At 29.2% G+C, this 19,422-nt stretch overlaps 1 protein-coding gene across 1 annotated transcript; it reads left to right on the top strand.

Moving 5' to 3' along the window:
- Positions 1–14,435: 14,435 nt before the first annotated feature.
- Positions 14,436–18,542, top strand: LOC115989029 (protein SRG1-like). Its single transcript, XM_031112677.1, has 4 exons — positions 14,436–14,693; positions 14,863–15,107; positions 15,326–15,650; positions 18,059–18,542. Exons 1-4 carry the CDS (start codon positions 14,442–14,444, stop codon positions 18,326–18,328), a joined length of 1,092 nt encoding a protein of 363 aa, XP_030968537.1. The 5' UTR covers positions 14,436–14,441; the 3' UTR covers positions 18,329–18,542.
- The last annotated feature ends 880 nt before the right edge of the window (positions 18,543–19,422 follow it).

The raw sequence follows: 19,422 nt of genomic DNA, 5'->3' as shown, positions 1-19,422 counted from the left end.
ACTTAAAAAAAAAAAAAAAAAAAAAAAAAAAAAAAAAAAAAGGAACCTTACACTATAGGCTTCCATTATATTATTAGCTGATTTTTGTTAAGAGTTTTATGGTTGCTGATCTCCCACATAAGAAAAGACCCAATTCATAACTCTGTGCTATATGCGAAAGAGAAAAGAAATCAAGATAAAATTTTATTATTTATTGACTATATTGATAATTACAAATAAATAAATAAAAACTATATTGATCAATTTTGATAATATTTGTTTATATGGAAATAAACTCTATCAGGCTCTACATTAAGCGAATCCTAACAAAAGATCTTTATGGAAAAAATGTTAGCATCTGATATCCCACCAAAAAGAGACATCTTTAAGCTCCTAAAAAGCTCTATAAGGAAAATGTGAAATTTTAAGAAAATATTTTATAATTTATTGTTTATATTTTATAAATTTAGAGTTCTAAAATATTTTTCATTATAATTTATCAAATGCTTAAATTGCTAAAGAGTTTCTCATTTCTATTTGTTTTGACATTAACAGTTTCCAGAAAATGAATAATTTCCCAAAAAGTATTTTTTTAGAAAAAATCTCATTTTCATGTTGGTTCTAACTTTAAAATGAGTTGAAAAATTATCATTTAACTTCTTTTATTTAACTTGATATGAGATAAAGTTATTTTCCACTTTTGAAATCAACTCTATTATGTTTAACTTTCTTATTTAGTTTGGTGTGAGATAAAGTTGTTTTCCACAGTAAAAGATTGAGTTTTTCAAAAGTGGAAAATAACTTTGTGGTGCAGTTTAGATAGCTGAAACGCGTTCAGCGTTTGGCATTTTCAGTTTTTTTTTTTTTTTTTTTTTTTTTTTTTTTTCAACCAGCACCTGTTGTGTTGTTCATAGGTCATAAAAAGTGCAATTAGGCAAATGAACAATACCCAACCAATGAACAGTAACTTTTTTTATTATTTTCAGTTTTCAGTTTTTAGCAAAATAAGCTGTATCTAAATGAACCTTATATATGTACGTTTGATTTGCCTTATTATTTATTAACTATATTGATCAATTTCGATAATATTTGTACGCAATATACTTTATTTATATATGAGTTTTAACTAATCCTTGTGTTGTTACTTTTTCTGTGGTAATGAAATTATATCTAATTCTATATAAATAAAGAGAAATATTATGTTCACAATATTTTCATAACAAATCTTAAACGGCAGGTTGTTATTGGTTGTTATAGGTGGACCAAAAAAAAAAAAAATTTAAGTTGTAGATTCAAATTAAAATCAATAACAACTTATCACATATGATTTGTTGTGAAACTATTGTGGACGTAGCACTCCTCTATAATAAATAATAATAATATTAAAAAATCCCTTAGCTCAGGATATTTTTCATTGGTTTGGCCAGGGCCAACCTTGCTGTTAAAATTGCCCAAGTTTTGCCTGACTACATAGAACATATACCCATTTGGCAAACTGCTGTGTTGGGAGATATATCAATCATGCATCACCAATGACGATTTCGTTATTACCAAAATGACTTTGAGTTTATCCTATATATATATATATATATATATATATATATATATATATTAAAAAGTATTGCTCTAGAAATTTGATTGTCATTTTCAAAAACGTGCTTAATTGGATTTTAGTGGAATGGTGGACAAGTGATGTGATCCACCAGAGGACTGTATAATTTCTCCAAAAATATATATCTTTAAGCTCCTAAAAAGCTCTATAAGGAAAATGTGAAATTTTAAGATTTTAAGACTTTATAATTTATTGTTTATATTTTATAAATTTAGAGTTCTAAAATATTTTTCATTATAATTTATCAAATGCCTAAATTGCTAAAGAGTTTTTCAATTCTATTTGTTTTGACATTAACATTTTCCAGAAAATGAATTATTTTCCAAAAAGCATTTTTTTAGAAAAAATGTCATTTTCATGTTGGTTGTAACTTTAAAATGAGTTGAAAATTTATCATTTAACTTCTCTTATTCAACTTGATATGAGATAAAGTTATTTTCCACTTTTGAAATCAACTCTATTATGTTTAACTTTCTTATTTAGTTTGGTGTGAGATAAAGTTGTTTTCCATGGTAAAAGATTGAGTTTTTCAAAAGTGGAAAATAACTTTGTGGTGCAGTTTGGATAGCTGAAACGCGTTCAGCATTCAGCGTTTTGTGTTTTCAGTTTTTTTTTTTTTTTTTTTCAAACCAACGCCTGTTGCGTTGTTCATAGGACATGAACAGTGCAATTAGGCAAATGAACAATACCCAACCAATGAACAGTAACTTTTTTATTGTTTTTAGTTTTCAGTTTTCAGTAAAATAAGCTGTATCTAAACGGACCCTATATATGTATGTTTGATTTGCCTTATTTTTTATTAACTATATTGATCAATTTCGATAATATTTGTACGCAATATACTTTATTTATATATGAGTTTTAACTAATCCTTGTGTTGTTACTTTTTCTATGGTAATGAAATTATATCTGATTCTATCTAAAATAAAGAGAAATGTTATGTTCACAATATTTTCATAACAAATCTTAAACGACAGGTTGTTATTGGTTGTTATAGATTGTTATAGGTGGACAAAAAAATAATTTAAGTTGTAGATTCAAATTAAAATCAATAAAAACTTATCACATATGATTTGTTGTGAAAATACTGTGGACGTAACACTCCTCTATAATAAATAATAATAATATTAAAAAATTCCTTAGCTCAAGATATTTTTCATTGGTTTGGCCAGGGCCAACCTTGCTGTTAAAATGGCCCAAGTATTGCCTGACTACATAGAACATATACCCATTTGGCAAACTGCTGTGTTGGGAGATATATCAATCATGCATCACCAATGACGATTTCATTATTACCAAAATGACTTTGAGTTTATCCTATATATATATATATATATATATATATATATATTAAAAAGTATTGCTCTAGAAATTTGATTGTCATTTTCAAAAACGTGCTTAATTGGATTTTAGTGGAATGGTGGACAAGTGATGTGGTCCACCAGAGGACTGTATAATTTCTCCAAAAATATATATCTTTAAGCTCCTAAAAAGCTCTATAAGGAAAATGTGAAATTTTAAGATTTTAAGAAAATACATTATAATTTATTGTTATATTTTATAAATTTAGAGTTCTAAAAGAGTTTTTCATTTCCATTTGCTTTGACATTAACATTTTCCAGAAAATGAATAATTTTCCAAAAAGCAATTTTTAGAAAAACATCTCATTTTCATGTTGGTTGCAACTTTAAAATGAGTTGAAAAATTATCATATAACTTCTCTTATTTAACTTGATATGAGATAAAGTTATTTTCCACTTTTGAAATCAACTCTATTATGTTTAACTTTCTTATTTAGTTTGGTGTGAGATAAAGTTGTTTTCCACGGTAAAAGATTGAGTTTTTCAAAAGTGGAAAATAACTTTGTGGTGTAGTTTGGATAGCTGAAACGCGTTCAGCATTCAGCGTTTTGTGTTTTCAGTTTTTTTTTTTTTTTTTTTCAAACCAACGCCTGTTGCGTTGTTCATAGGACATGAACAGTGCAATTAGGCAAATGAACAATACCCAACCAATGAACAGTAACTTTTTTATTGTTTTTAGTTTTCAGTTTTCAGTAAAATAAGCTGTATCTAAACGGACCCTATATATGTATGTTTGATTTGCCTTATTTTTTATTAACTATATTGATCAATTTCGATAATATTTGTACGCAATATACTTTATTTATATATGAGTTTTAACTAATCCTTGTGTTGTTACTTTTTCTATGGTAATGAAATTATATCTGATTCTATCTAAAATAAAGAGAAATGTTATGTTCACAATATTTTCATAACAAATCTTAAACGACAGGTTGTTATTGGTTGTTATAGATTGTTATAGGTGGACAAAAAAATAATTTAAGTTGTAGATTCAAATTAAAATCAATAAAAACTTATCACATATGATTTGTTGTGAAAATACTGTGGACGTAACACTCCTCTATAATAAATAATAACTAGTCGAAAACCCGTGCAACTCACGGGAACTTACCTATTTATAATAGACTAAAATAATTTTATAAAATTTTAAATTGATTATGAAACTATACTATTGCATGAATTGCTCCTATCTTTTTGAGTTACAATTTGATGAATAAGCCAAATTTAGATATTGAAAAAAAAAATAACTAAAAAGTTCTAATGTTAAAACATTCGAAAGGGGAAAAAAATCAGAAAATTTACTGGCACTGCCTAGAAATTATTGAAACAAAACAAAATATATATGACTACCAAATAGAGAAATATAAGAAAAAAATAGGTTACCTTCAAGAGAATAATCCATAGTTATAACAGTTGAAATTTGCTAAACTGTTTCAAATATTGCAAAAAATTGAACCCAAAAATTTAGATAGTCAAACTTTCAAAAGATAATAAAATTAAAAATCAAAACATTCAGAACCTACAAATTATAAAAACAAAACAAAACAAAAAAAAAGTCATTGTTGCGAGACAATTTCAGTAAAGATGGAAAGCTTTTCTAAGTTTTTTTTATCCAATTCTTCCTAATTGATGAAAAATTTGGTTCAAACATTGTCGAACACTTTGAAGGTGCAAATAATATAGGCTTCCAACATAATATTTAATTAATAAACAAAGAAGCATGACACCATAAGAGAAAACATAAGATAACATATAGTGCATATACCTTACTCCACAACTGTGAGAAAATATCCACACAAAAGGAATTGAAAACTTGTACATACGTCTCCATAAGGTAAAGCTTAAGGTTATATAATCTAAAATAATATAGAATATAGCATCTTTGAACCACACAAAAAGTTAGCAAACTTACTACAATACTTGTAGTTATACTATATATTGTAAAGTACTACTCCATACAAAACAAAAGCAAAATAAAACTAATTCACAAAAAAGAGAAAAAGCAATAGCAAGCGTACCAAAAAAATTGAAGTTTAGGGTTTTCTCTCTTAGTGGAGACGGACAGATGAGATTGCTTTAGGGTTTTCAAATATTTTGTCTCTTTTATATATATATATATATATATATATATATATATATAAAAGAGACTCCTGTTAGGACTCTCTCACTATTTAGTTTTAAAAATTAAAATTTTTTTAAATTAAAATGATGATGTGGAAAATTGTGGGAGTTTCAAAAACTTCGGTTATATATATATATATATATATATATATATAGATAATATTAAAAAATCCCTTAGCTCAAGATATTTTTCATTGGTTTGGCCAGGGCCAACCTTGCTGTTAAAATGGCCCAAGTTTTGCCTGACTACATAGAACTTATACCCATTTGGCAAACTGCTGTGTTGGGAGATATATCAATCATGCATCACCAATGACGATTTCATTATTACCAAAATGACTTTGAGTTTATCCTCTATATATATATGTATATTAAAAAGTATTGCTCTAGAAATTTGATTGTCATTTTCAAAAACGTGCTTAATTGGATTTTAGTGGAATGGTGGACAAGTGATATGGTCCACCAGAGAACTGTATAATTTCTCCAAAAATATATATCTTTAAGCTCCTAAAAAGCTCTATAAGGAAAATGTGAAATTTTAAGATTTTAAGAAAATACATTATAATTTATTGTTATATTTTATAAATTTAGAGTTCTAAAAGAGTTTTTCATTTCCATTTGCTTTGACATTAACATTTTCCAGAAAATGAATAATTTTCCAAAAAGCAATTTTTAGAAAAACATCTCATTTTCATGTTGGTTGCAACTTTAAAATGAGTTGAAAAATTATCATATAACTTCCCTTATTTAACTTGACATGAGATAAAGTTATCTTCCACTTCTGAAATCGATTCTATTTATGTTTAACTTTTCTTATTTATGTTTAACTTTAAAGTTGCTTTCCACAGTAAAAAATTGATTTTTTCAAAAGTGGAAAACAACTCCATATATGTACGTTTGATTTGCCTTATTATTTATTAACTATATTGATCAATTTCGATAATATTTGTACGCAATATACTTTATTTATATATGAGTTTTACCTAATTCTTGTGTTGTTTCTTTTTCTATTGTAATGAAATTATATCTAATTCTATATAAAATAAAGAGAAATGTTATGTTCATAATATTTTCATAACAAATCTTAAGTGATGGGTTGTTATTGGTTGTTATAAGTGGACAAAAAAATAATTTAAGCTGTAAATTCAAATTAAAACCAATAACAACTTACAACATATGATTTGTTGTGATAATATTATAAACATAACACTCCTCAATAATAAATAATAATAATAAAAAATCCCTTAGCTCAAGATATTTTTCATTGGTTTGGGCCAGGGCCAACCTTGCTGTTAAAATGGCCCAAGTTTTGCCTGACTACATAGAACATATGCCCATTTGGCAAACTGCTGTGTTGGGAGATATATCAATCATGCATCACCAATGACGATTTCATTTTTACCAAAATGACTTTAAGTTTATCCTATACATTAAAAAGTATTGCTCTAGATATTTGATTGTCATTTTCAAAAACGTGCTTAATTGGGTTTTCAAATATATTAAAACGAATTGATTGCAAATTCGTCAAACCACGCGTATGGCAACTTTACAAAAGAAAAATCCTGAATTTAAGCACGTTTTGCTTTTGCATAGCCATAGAAAAATAATACAATCACTTTTGAGTAACATGCATGTTGTGGAAGGTGCAAACTATGTCTATCACGCAACTTGGACAGATTCAAGGGATAGTATCTCATATTATTTGACAACTGTAACATTGTGAGTACTAAGTACTTTTCCTATATCAAAATATAATAATAATTTGGTCATGACTTGACTAAGCATTCCTTTTTTAACCTTTCTTGCAATTCGATGCAATTGAGTAATACCAATAGCCCCCACAACCGTTAAGTTGGCCAACAATTTTCAGTGATAATGTGTTAAAAAGGAGAACATTTAAAAATTACAAGATGCCGGTCGAATTTTTTTTTTTTTTTTTCAATTTTTTTAATGAAACATCTGTGTCACTACTATGAAAAAAAATATCGGATTGGGTACACGTTAAAATTAGGATGATAACAGGTCATCATCAGATTCATTGCACTAAAACATTGGACCCAATCTTTTTCTTTTCAGAAAAGTAATGTTTCTCCGAAAAAGTTTATATGCAACCCCAACAAAGAAGCCACAAATGATGTGAATTTTTTGCCGCAATATTGGTTGGTAGCCGCAAAATGAATTCTGTCAAGAGCCAGAATGCTTTCCCCATTCATGTTCTTGCCTGTTGTAATGAATTAATTTCAGCCGGAATAAGCTTTGTTTCTAGTGTCATGTACATTGACATCTTTCTGTAAAGCCCCCTCCCTTTTTTTCTCTCCCAATAATCTACTCTTAGAACTAAAAGTTAGTGTTTCAAATTTTTGTATATACAAATTCATCACCGGCACAAGGTGTTGTGAAGTCATTATTGTTTTTCTTTTTCTTTTTCAAATGGCTGTAAATGATCAACTACAATGATGATTATTTATGTTACTTGTAGAAATGGTTCATTAAACCAACTGTTTAAAAAAGAAAAGTAATTTTAGAGATCTGATTCTAGGAAGGACTAAATTTGGCCCTAAAAATATTTGGAATTTAAAAAAAAAAAAAAAAAAATTATAAAACTGTCCGTGATTATTATTTAAATAAGTCATATGACTTATTAAAAAATTTATAAATCATTTTATAATTTGCTATATAATGAGTTGGAGTAAGATAATTCAAAAGTATTTGAAGTCAAACTATTTCTACATAATAAACTACAATTTTTTATTTGTCACCCTTCATTAGCTAATTATTGTAAGTAATCTTGACTAGACTGGGTGCTTTTCTTAGAGGATGCCTCTTGGTAATCGTATCATTTTAAAAAAAAAATTTAGTTGTCTCATATAGGTGGAAATCAACTAGACATTTAGAGTCTGTTTGGTACATGTATTTAAATATATGTTTTCAGTTTTTAAATAATATTACATGTATTTTTATACATTTTTTCACCCACCACTACAACAAAATGTAACTATAGTGACGAATTTTAGTGAGGAAAATTTTTTCGTCACAAAAAAGTACCATATAGTGACGAAATTACCACACATATTTCTAAAAAATATATACAACGTTAATAGAATAGCATTACCAAACGAGTTCTTAACCTCCCTTTATTCTTTCTAAAAGGTTCTGGGACCTTTGGTTTTTATATGCATAAAGAGAATTTCTTTTTTCTATTTATTTGGGGCATTTGAATACGAGTGTTTCTCTTTATGTTTGTTTTGACAATTATGTGTTGGGAGGTGCACGGCACCTTGAAGTCTAGCCCATATAGGACTTGTACTTGAGCATTGAAGGAATCCTATTTCATATAGAAATAGGTGTACCAATTGCACAAGAAGTCAAAAACTCTTATTCCTAATTGAATTAGAAGTGTCAGGCGGCAGAGCTTAATTTATATATAAAGCTTAGGGTCCGTTTGGATACAGCATATTTTGCTGAAAACTGAAAACTAAAAATATTGTAACAAAATAATTTTTTAAATGTGTGAATAGTATCGTAGGACCCATTTTTAATATTTTTTTTTTCCTGAATAAAGTGGTTGTGGGTCTTGTGAACAGTGTGTGAATAGTGCACTTTGTCCCCTAAAGCTAAAACGCATGAAAAAAAAAAATGCATGAAACGCTAGAAATGCAAACATAGGAGAAAAACGTTGAACCCAAATGCTCACTTAGTACGTGGGTTTCATGAATAGAGAGAGAGAGAGAGAGATTCAAAGAGACTAAATAGTAAAACATGGATTTCAAGCCGACTGAAGGAAAAAAAATTAGTGCTTTGTGTGGCACTGAGGGAAAAAAGAAAATGTGATTTTTCTTTTGCTCAAGACACACAAGGAAGATAAATTGGGAGTTTTCGCTAGAACGATTATTTGAGTGCTACAACCACAAAGAGTTGAAGTATTCAGAGTAGAAGATCTTGCTACTGCGTTTTATGGTAAAGTTGTATTTGTTTCTAGAAGTATTATTGTATTTTTCCAATTTATTGTGAACTCAGGTTTTGGGTATAATTTGAATATTATAATCTCTATTTTATTACAGTAGATTGATTGGATTTGCCCCGTGATTTTTACCTCTACACTGGAGGGTTTTCCACGTAATTTCTTGGTGTTCTTGTTAGTTGATTTTTTTATCTCTTCCGTAGATTTCTATTTTCTTTGTTGCTTGGGTTATATTTAATTTAATTCACACATAGACGAGGATTTATCACAACATTATGGCATACTTTTCTTTCCCCTAATGGAGTCCCATTAGGATGAGCAATAGAAGAGTAGCATTCAATCCCAAGACTTATCTTTGACATAAAAAAAACGTTTTATCAAATTTCCCAACCATTCACATTCACATCTTCACAATATCCATAGGCTCCGCATTATGCATGTAAGTAATTATGTTCTTTTGTCAATAAATATATATCATAATTGCAACGAAGCAAAAAGAATTTAAACTTTGAATATTTCTATTGAAAATATCAAAAGGTACCAAATTGAGCTATAAGACTCTTAGCTTGTCATGAAATTCTCTAAAGAAAAATACTAAATATTAGCCACTACATTTAAAGACAACTTCCACGTGAATGAGGGCCAAAATGGGCATTTGTCCCTTTCGTCCAAAAGATGTAGCAAAATGCTCATGTTCTTAAATTATCTTGCAAAATACCAAACTCAATTATAAAAATCGAGTTTCAATGAAAAACTTGATTTGATGAAAATCGAGTAATGTGAGAAATTTTACATGGATCTCGAGTTCCATGTATTTTTTTTTTTTTTTAAGTTTGACTTCACATAACTCGATTTTCTAAAAATCAAGTTTTTCATTGAAACTTGATTTTTAGAAAATCGAGTTTAAAACAGAGGCATTTTGCTAGATAATTTCAGAACAATGGCATTTTGCTAGAAAGTTTTGGCGAAAGGGGCAAATGCCCATTTTAGCCCGTGAACTAGCAATCAATGGTGGGATTAGGGTTAGGATTTGATTTTGGGAGGACAAAATTTCTAATTGATATACACATTTATACAAATGCATGTACGAAACTACTTATCTATATTCTATATATAATATAAAATTAAAGTTTTTGACTTTTTGTTGACCTTTTAAAATTTTGACACATAAGTTTTATATGCCTCACAAATTTACACCTCATTATAATTTATTTTTTAGTTATAAAAATTTGACCAGATGCTATAAGGACTCAAGATCCTTGCCAACTTAAATTATCTAAGACTCCAAGTTAGAATTGGAATTCCATTGTGTGTACACCACGACAATTGTTAATGTTTAAGACAAAGAAATTTTTTATATTTGCTTTGGCTGACTGCTTCGGTTTGGTTTGTAACGTAGATATATAGTAAATTTTGATATAGATTCAAATATGAAGTGGCAAATATATATGATTTATAATCTATTGAGGTTAGGGGCTATGATTTCAGGTTAGACCAATAATTCGCAGCTAGAGGTATTGGATGCCACCAAAGTATCTTAATATTTTTATTCTCATGTTTGACCTTCTAATATTTTACGACATTACTTTTGAGATCTCACAAATTTCCACATCACCAATCTTTGTGTTTTTTTTTTTTTTTTTTTTGGTAAAAAATAAGCCCTATAAGGACTCAAGATCCTTGTCAACTTAAATTATCAAAGACTCCAAGTTATACTTGGAATTCCATTGTCTGTGCAACACGATTATTGTTAATGTTTAAGACAGAAATTTTTTTATATTTGCTTTGGCTAACTAGTTCAATTTGGTTTGTAACATAGGTTTTTACTAAATACTGATTTAGATTCAGATATGAAGTAGCAAATATATAAGATTTATAATCTATTGATGTTAGGGGTTATGATTTCAAGTAATTTGTAGCTAGAGGTAATGGATGCCACCAAAGTATCTTAATATTTTTATTCTCATGTTTGACGTTCTAACATTTTACCACATTACTTTCGGGATCTTACAAATTTCCACAAAACCAATCTTTGTTTTATTAATCATAAAAAAAATAATAAATAAAAATAAAAATAAAAAACATCCTATAAGGACTCAAGATCCTTGTCAACTTAAATGATCAAAGACTCCAAGTTATAACTTCTCGTGGTGCATGCACCACGGCAATTGTTAATGTTTAAGACAAAGATATTTTTTATATTTGCTTTGGCTAACTACTTCGGTTTGGTTTGTAACGTAGTTTTATAGTAAATTTTGATTTAGATTCAAATATGAAGGGGCAAATATTTATGATTTATAATCTATTGAGGTTAGGGGTTATGATTTCAGGTTGGACCAATAATTCGCAACTAGAGATAATAGATGACACCAAAATATTTTTATATTTTTATTTCAATGTTTGACCTTCTAATTTTTACCACATTATTTTTCCATTAATTAGTATAAAAAACGCTTCATCCATTAATTGAAAAAGAAAAGTAGAGAAGACTTCTAGGTTGCATAATTAATTAATTAAAGAAGTATATGGCACCTCCATTTACATAAAAACTCCTACACAAATGAACTGAAATTTTTATATAAGGTAACCTTAATCACCAATGAGAAAGAGGTGAACCTCAACCTGTTGATTGTCCTGTCCATGAGGTCACCTAAGGAGAAAATATCTTCAGAAATTGGTTTTTGAAAGGTCCCTCTCATTGGATATTTTTTCGTCTCTCAAATAAATTATATTGCCTAAATTGTTGGATTACTAGACAATAACTCGCAAATTTCACGGAATCGTTATCAAGGAAATAATTGTTTAAAATATTTAAAAATTTTAAGACTTTTTTAGATATCTTTTTTTTATCCCAATCAATTGTTCAGAACTTTTTAAGAATTTAAATCTTTATTATTTTCCATTACAGATTAAAAAAAAAAATAGCATGTTAACATTTACTATTTTAAATTATAATGATAAAAAAATAAAAATAAAACGTTTGCCGGATAAAATTATTTTATTAACAAGCAGTACATACTTTTTTTTTATATAAAAATATAAAATGAACAATAAGGTTTTTAAATATCAGTCCTTAAATATTGGTTTTAGAAGTCAAAACGGATAGAAAAAATTAGTTTACAAAGATACCCAATTGAAATCCTCACCGGGGAACTAAAAAAGCTTTAAGTTGCTATACTTGTCACACCCTCCTTTAAAATTCTCATGATTGCTTAGTGGAGTTTGTGACTTATTTTTGTGTTAGAACATCTTTCCCTCTCCTTTGTGTGTATATGTTTGTTTCTCAAAAAAAAAAAAAATAAAAAAAATAATCTTCTTATACTTCTTTCACATTGTCCATTATTGTTTTCTCTAATTGTGTGAATTGATTAATTGTAGCTTGCATTCTTTTTATAAAAATATATATATATATATAATAAAAAAATAAAATAAAATAAAATAAAATAAAAAAGACCAAAAAATATGAGAGACAGAGGAATAGAAAGACAAAAGGATATAAGTAGTTAAATTACATACATGTGTAAAGAACCTATCATTGATATTCCAGAAGAAAATTTTGAATCAAAATGATAATAAAAAAGCATTCTCATATAAGTTAGAAAATAACAAATAAAGAAAAAAAAAGAACATTTCCTATGAGTTAACTTATATGATGGATCCTATAAGTCAACTTGGCAATTCCAAATGTGAAAGTAAAAAATCAAACTTTGCACCATAATTTCTTACAAAATTAAAAATGAGATTTTAACTTGTAATGATTTATTGAGTGAAAAATAATAATACCAAAGTTGCAAACTGCCAAACCAGCAGAAAAACACTAAGCAAACCTATTTCGTTCTTTTTATTTTTTTAACTTTCTTTTAGAAGACTTTTTTTTTTTTTTAATTTGATTCCACAAGAAGCAACCAATTGCCAAACATTTTTATATATTAGTATTATAATAGTAATATTAAGAGTAAAAATTAGGGATCAAACATTTCTTGATGTTCACCATAATTAGTCGGCTATTATTTTTAAGAAGAAAAAAAATCCCTCTCAATTGCTTAAAATATAAATACTTTAGTCAAAAGAAAGAATATGTATTGAAGAATATCTCTACAACGAATATTTTAGCTATAGTTACCTAATCAAATTACAAGTGTTAATTGGGGAGAGAAAAATGAAAAGAAAACTGATTTTATGAGTATTTTGTTGGAGAGAATGAAAGGATGAAAAATTGGTGAGGGCCAGATATTTTCTCCTCTGACCCACCAAAATTCTATCTCCCCAATTTAGGGAGAAAATAGACGGGAGAGAAATAGTTACACCAATGACTAAACTACTCTTTTTTTTTTCCTTGATGTGGGACTTGCTGGCTACTTTTCCAATTTTTTTTTTTCCCCTTCTAGGCATGATCATGTTTTGCTCTTCTCTTTTTTTTTTTCGTTTGGGGGGGGTGGGGGGGGGATGTGAATATTTTTTTTAATAAATTTAGGTGATTGCCTTTTCTTTTCTTTTTTTGGTTGTTTGCCACTTTTTGTTTTAATTGGTCATTATTTTTTTAACAATGACATATGAGTAAATTTATACAAACTCATTTTTTTTCATCCCTCTATTTTTCTAACCCCAACCAAATACAAGTAAAGAAAACTAAAATATATTCATATGAGTAAATTTATACAAACTCATTTTTTTTCATTCATCCACTTTTCTAACCCCAACCAAATACAAGTAAAGAAAACTAAAATATCTTTTATCCTCCTACTTTTTTTATCACTTCTCAATTTTTTATCCTCCTACTTTTCTACCATTTCTTCATTTCTTATCCTCTCACTTTTTCATCCATCTACTATTAATTGTAATTGTCTATCCTAATTACAGCAATTATTCCTTTTTTTTTTTTTTAATCAATTCTAATTTCTTTTATCTACAAATTAGTTATGTAACTTGGCATAATATGAGACACTTTAGCATTGTCAAAATTGATTTTTATTTCAGGCTTTAGTACATTACTAATATTTTTTTTTTATAGAATTTCAACCTATGACATCCATTTATAATCCAATATACCAATTGGTTTTTGTATAAACAAAAATTGAACTTCAGATCTCTTATTCAACTATCAAAGATTTTATCAATTAAGCTAACTGGAACCCACATTTCTTAGATATTAAGATGATACTTGCATTGTAAGATTCACGTGATAGATTAAACAAATGTATACAACATTATACGCAATTATTTAATCTATAATGTAAGATTAATTACATTACTATTACAATGTCAACCTATAATTACCCATTAGAATATTTCCATTGTTAGTCTTCTTTGTTATATAATTTTTTTTATTCTTAAAATTCATTTTTTGGGCTATATATATAACACCCATTGCACCATGCTGCTAGGTAGAGTTGCACTAGGCTAAGCAATGGCATCAATGGAGCCGGTTAGCTCTTGGAACTCTAATTCAGTTCTCAGCGTTATGGAGCTCACCAAAGAGCCAATGACCGTAGTTCCGAAGAACTATATTCGTCCAGATCAAGAACTTTCAGCTCCCTCTGATTACAGTACCTTGACAACAATCCCCACCATTGACATGAAAAAATTGGCCTGGGGGGAGACCTCAGACTTGGAACTAGAGAAGTTGCATTCAACTTGTAAAGCGTGGGGCCTCATACAGGTTCTTCTCAATTTTTTAGATTATTTATACACAGGATTGCCCTTGAATGCTGCAGCTATTTGATTAAAAAAAAAAAAAACAGCATATCATAATGTCTAGTTTTCCTTTTTTGAGACAGAAATTAAAGTTTGAGAATATCCTAAGAGATTTTTATATTATTGTTATATAGTTGGCGAACCATGGAGTTAGCTCTTCACTATTAGAAAAGCTAAAACATGAGATTGAAGAATTCTTCATGCTTCCTTCGGAAGAGAAAATGAAATATAAGGCAAGGCCAGGTGATGTTGAAGGCTATGGAACAATCATCAGATGCAACGACCAAACACTCGATTGGGGTGATAGGTTCTACATGACACTCAACCCTATTCAAAAAAGAAAGCCATATTTATTTCCAGAGCTCCCTTCATCCTTGAGGTTCTCTCTCCTCTCTCTCTCTCACACACACAATAAAGCTACGGGCACAACAAAACCTAGATGGCAATTGTTGTTAATTTAAATAATAATAAAAAATGATAAACAGTAACAAATTATTACTTAAACTTTGTTGTGAAATTATAACGAAAGTATTGTGTGAATAGCAATATTCAATTTGTAATAATAATTATTATTATTATTTTCATACGTACTTACAGAAACACCTTAGAGGCATACATCTCAGAGTTGCAAAAGCTTGCCATGACACTTCTAGGTTATATGGGAAAAGCTCTGAAAATAGAGATCAAAGAGATGGAGGAGTTATTTGAAGATGGGATGCAATCAATGAGGATGAATTACTATCCTCCATGCCCACAACCAGAACTTGTTGTGGGTCTTACCCCCCACTCTGACGCTACTGGGATCACCATCCTTCACCAAATTAATGGAGTACAAGGTCTTCAGATAAAGAAAGATGGGGTTTGGATTCCTGTGAACTTTTGCGCAGATTCTTTTGTTGTGAATGTCGGTGATGTTATGGAGGTTTGTCATGCTTCAATCTCTCTTCCTTTATCCAAATTCTTTTTTCAAAAAGCACGTGTTGAATTTAACTAGTCTAGATTTTTGAAAACCCTGGCTATCATAGTCAAACTTTTCTGTTAGTTTGAATATCATCTCCAAACATTTACTTCTAAAAAACAAAAAATCATTTCCAAACTTGGTCGCGCGGTAAAACCTTACATATTGCACGAATAATGTGATTAGTAAATATGGTCCTTGTTTTGGTAAAATGATAATTAATCACTATTTCAAACTATTTTTTCCTTTGTGTGTCCGTTTGGCATAATTAATTTTGTCAACTTATTTTTGTTATTACTTAGGAGTTCCATTACACTTTTTAGAACTATTCATAGGTCTTATTAGACTATTTCAATTAACTTTTAAATTTATTTTCAGTACTTTCAGCAAAAAATTGTCAGTTTTAACAAAATAAGTGGATCTCAAACAGACCCTAGGAATATGATATTTTTACAACAGTTTACAACAAATTCTAAGTGGCAAAATGTTAATGGCTCTCATTTAAGTTCACCATTGACATAATTTTTTTGACTCACCATTACCAACTTGTCATCTAAGATTTCTTGTGAAACTATCGTACTTGTAGCTGTAGGTTTATTCTTCGCTTTGAATAAAGAAAATTCATTTCGTTGTTAAGATTGGATATTACAAGTCTAGAAGTATATATATCCAGTGTAATGTCATTTAAAATTGTAAATGACATGATAGTTTGTATACTTTAATTTAGAAAATAAAATCATAATTATAAAATTAATTTTCTTTAATTAAAATGTAATGGAAAGAATCCTATTTCCTTCGAAATTACATGCCCAAATTCACAATATGTATAAGTGTTATTTTGTGATTCGTCCATCTAAAATTTTTTTCAAACAAATACTTATAGTTGTCTTGTATGTAAGTACTGAAATTCAATTATAAGTTGACGCTTAAACGTATTGGAAAATTAAGTGTAAATTTAGACGTTTAGATGAGGTGTGTGTGCGTCACAAAAATAGGACCTCATTTGACTTGGCCGACAATAATATGATAATATCCATCTCAAAAGACATGCCCACTATTCCATTTTAAATTTTAAAGCACTAGGAACTTGGCTGAATAGCTGCCACGAAATTTCTGTTGGGATATGCCCCATCACCATGCTTTGTTCAATTGTTCTCGTGAGTCGGTAAATGTTGCAACAACTATTGCTTCGTTATTAATTAAGCTTGTGCGATTATCAAAAAATTAAAAAAATATATACTAAGCTTCCGCATGTGGATCTTTTAGGAGTTTAAAACCAGTCACTATGATAACTTTAGTATGACACTGAGTCTGTGACTTTAGGACCCCGCTTTTTGGTCAAGGGGACACCCTACATCTATAGGGACCAGCGAGTTTAGCAATCCTTATCTAGTTTGGTCAGCCAAACAATAAGTTATTTCATGCATATCTCATGCATGGATCATAAAGTTTTCGAGACGCAAAAAGATCTTACAACATTCTTCTTTTTTAAGTTGAAGTAACTTGACGTGAGTTGTGATGAACCAGACAGTGTAATTTCTCTTTCTGATTTGAATTAGTATTTTGCCTTGTAGTGGAACTGGGGTGTGTGAGAAGACAAGATAACTTATTGTAAAATTTGTTGTCTATATAAGAACTATATATATATATATATATATATATATTTTTTTTTTTTTGTTCCAACAAAATGTTTAATAATAGCATAGATTAAAGTATTGATGCCATCAGGAATATCTTAACCAACTCTTTCATTAAAAATAGGTAATCCATCATCATCTTTTGTAACAGCCTTTTTTATGGAGTCTCTAGACGTTTTGGTAAGATATTTTTCCCACCAACTGCAAAAGGTCCCAGAAAAACCAGTAGTAAGAAGATCAATAATTTCAACATGATCAAGATTATGTATGTGTGTGTATATATATATATATATATCCAAATTGAGATTCTGTGTAATAATTAGGGCTATTGCATCATGCAATACCCTTTCAATGGTTAAAATGTAAAAAAGTTAGGAGGTAAAAAAAGTTAAAAAGTTTTATAAAGTTGAAATTTTGGGTGGGAGATTGCATGGTGCAGCTGTCACGCCAAATCTCAATCTAACATTCTCATTAATGCGATAGGCTGTGAAAAAAATGATACTATATATATATATATATATATATATATAGCACATGAAATAATTATTAATGTTGTAAAATTTGTCAATAAATTATTTGTAATGGTAACCTCTTAGAATTTGTATATGTATGTTGATATAGAATCCAAGATGAAGACAACCTTCTGCTCTTGATCTAATTAGCATGCAAAAATTAAAAAGAGTTTAAAATGGGAGAACATGTTAGTTATGTGTATATTGTCACATCATTTTGCAGATCCTGAGCAATGGGGCCTTTACCAGCATTGAGCACAGAGTAACTGTAAATTCAGACAAAGAAAGAATCTCACTTGCTATGTTTTTCAACCCCAAATTTGAGGCAGAGATTGGGCCTGTGACTAGTACTTTAAGCCCACGAAACCCACCATTATTTAAAAGGATTACAATGGAGGACTATGTCAAAGATTTCTTTTCCCGTAATCTGAATGGGAAGTCGCATTTGGAGAACATGAGAATCAAAAGTGGGGAATCAACTCTAGCTGCATGATGGTCAAACAGATATATAGTACTTATAGCTTGAAAATTGTGACACCTCCAGTCTTGTTTTAGGTAAAATAATCCCATTTGGCTAGAGCTTTGGATGAATCTATACAATGAACAAAGCCAGGTGATGATGCATGAAAAAATAAATCAGTCTGTTCTGGTGTGTGTTTGGTTCCATGTTGTATAAAAATGCTTTGTAGAAATGAAAATATATAAATATATAAATAATTCACTGTTGATCTTTACGATGAATGTTCCCTTTCTTGCTTTCTTGAAGACTAAAAAACACCAAGGATATTTCCCATCATAACCCTATTTAAATCTACCGCTTGAGCTTGTCGGTCATTAAATTGTGACTCATGAAAAATCATAATCATTGTTTTAGCATGTGAGATCATCTGTTAGTCTTTGAGCACAGAAAACTTTTTATCTGGTTAATTTATGAAATCTATCAAGTTTACATATTTCTAACTCAAACCCTATAGCAAAGTGGAAAATGACAGTTCATTTTCGGGGGAGAACCAAACAAAACATAGTGTGAAAGGCTCCACCATTGTGTGAAAGGCTCCACCATCTCTCTCTCTCTCTCTCTCTCTCTCTCTTAGCGGCGTGGTTTTAGATTTGCATTGCCGAATTTTTCGCAATTTTTCAAGCATGCTATGGGCCCTTTGAGAACAAACTTCATACTTCCAAATGATGAACCACGTTATTGTATGTTTACTCAAGACTAGAGTCAAGACATATCCCCTTTCATTCTCTCCTTGCTGGGGGCCAAAAACATACTTATCAAAAAACAAGAAAAAGTTCCCCATAACATATGGGTGGGGACATTGTGCTTACGAAATGGTCTCACCTACAAATGAGATAAGTTTGATTACTACTTCAATAAAGTCTACAGATGGATAACATGTAAAATTCACAACCTTTTCCATGAGTTGATCTTGCCAATAATTAAAATCGCTTCTCTTTTTTTTTTCTTTTTTTTTATATATGCCAATACCATCGATATCACTTTCACGCAAACTTATAATAACAAGACACAAGACACCCCGAAGAAGTTTTGAAAAATGCTATGAATTTAAGATAGTGTTTATTACA

The sequence above is a fragment of the Quercus lobata genome, chromosome 5, assembly GCF_001633185.2.
Source record: "Quercus lobata isolate SW786 chromosome 5, ValleyOak3.0 Primary Assembly, whole genome shotgun sequence".
In the NCBI taxonomy this organism is placed as follows: domain Eukaryota; kingdom Viridiplantae; phylum Streptophyta; class Magnoliopsida; order Fagales; family Fagaceae; genus Quercus; species Quercus lobata.
The sequence above is the reverse complement of the archived record's forward strand: the minus strand, read 5'-3'. Positions and strand labels throughout refer to the sequence as shown.

Coding starts and splice junctions, on each gene's coding strand:
- LOC115989029 (XM_031112677.1), top strand. CDS start 14,442: ATGGCATCAATGGAGCCGGTTAGCTCTTGGAACTCTAATTCAGTTCTC. Junction 15,108..15,325: donor GAGCTCCCTTCATCCTTGAG/GTTCTCTCTCCT, acceptor ACGTACTTACAG/AAACACCTTAGAGGCATACA. Junction 15,651..18,058: donor ATGTCGGTGATGTTATGGAG/GTTTGTCATGCT, acceptor ATCATTTTGCAG/ATCCTGAGCAATGGGGCCTT.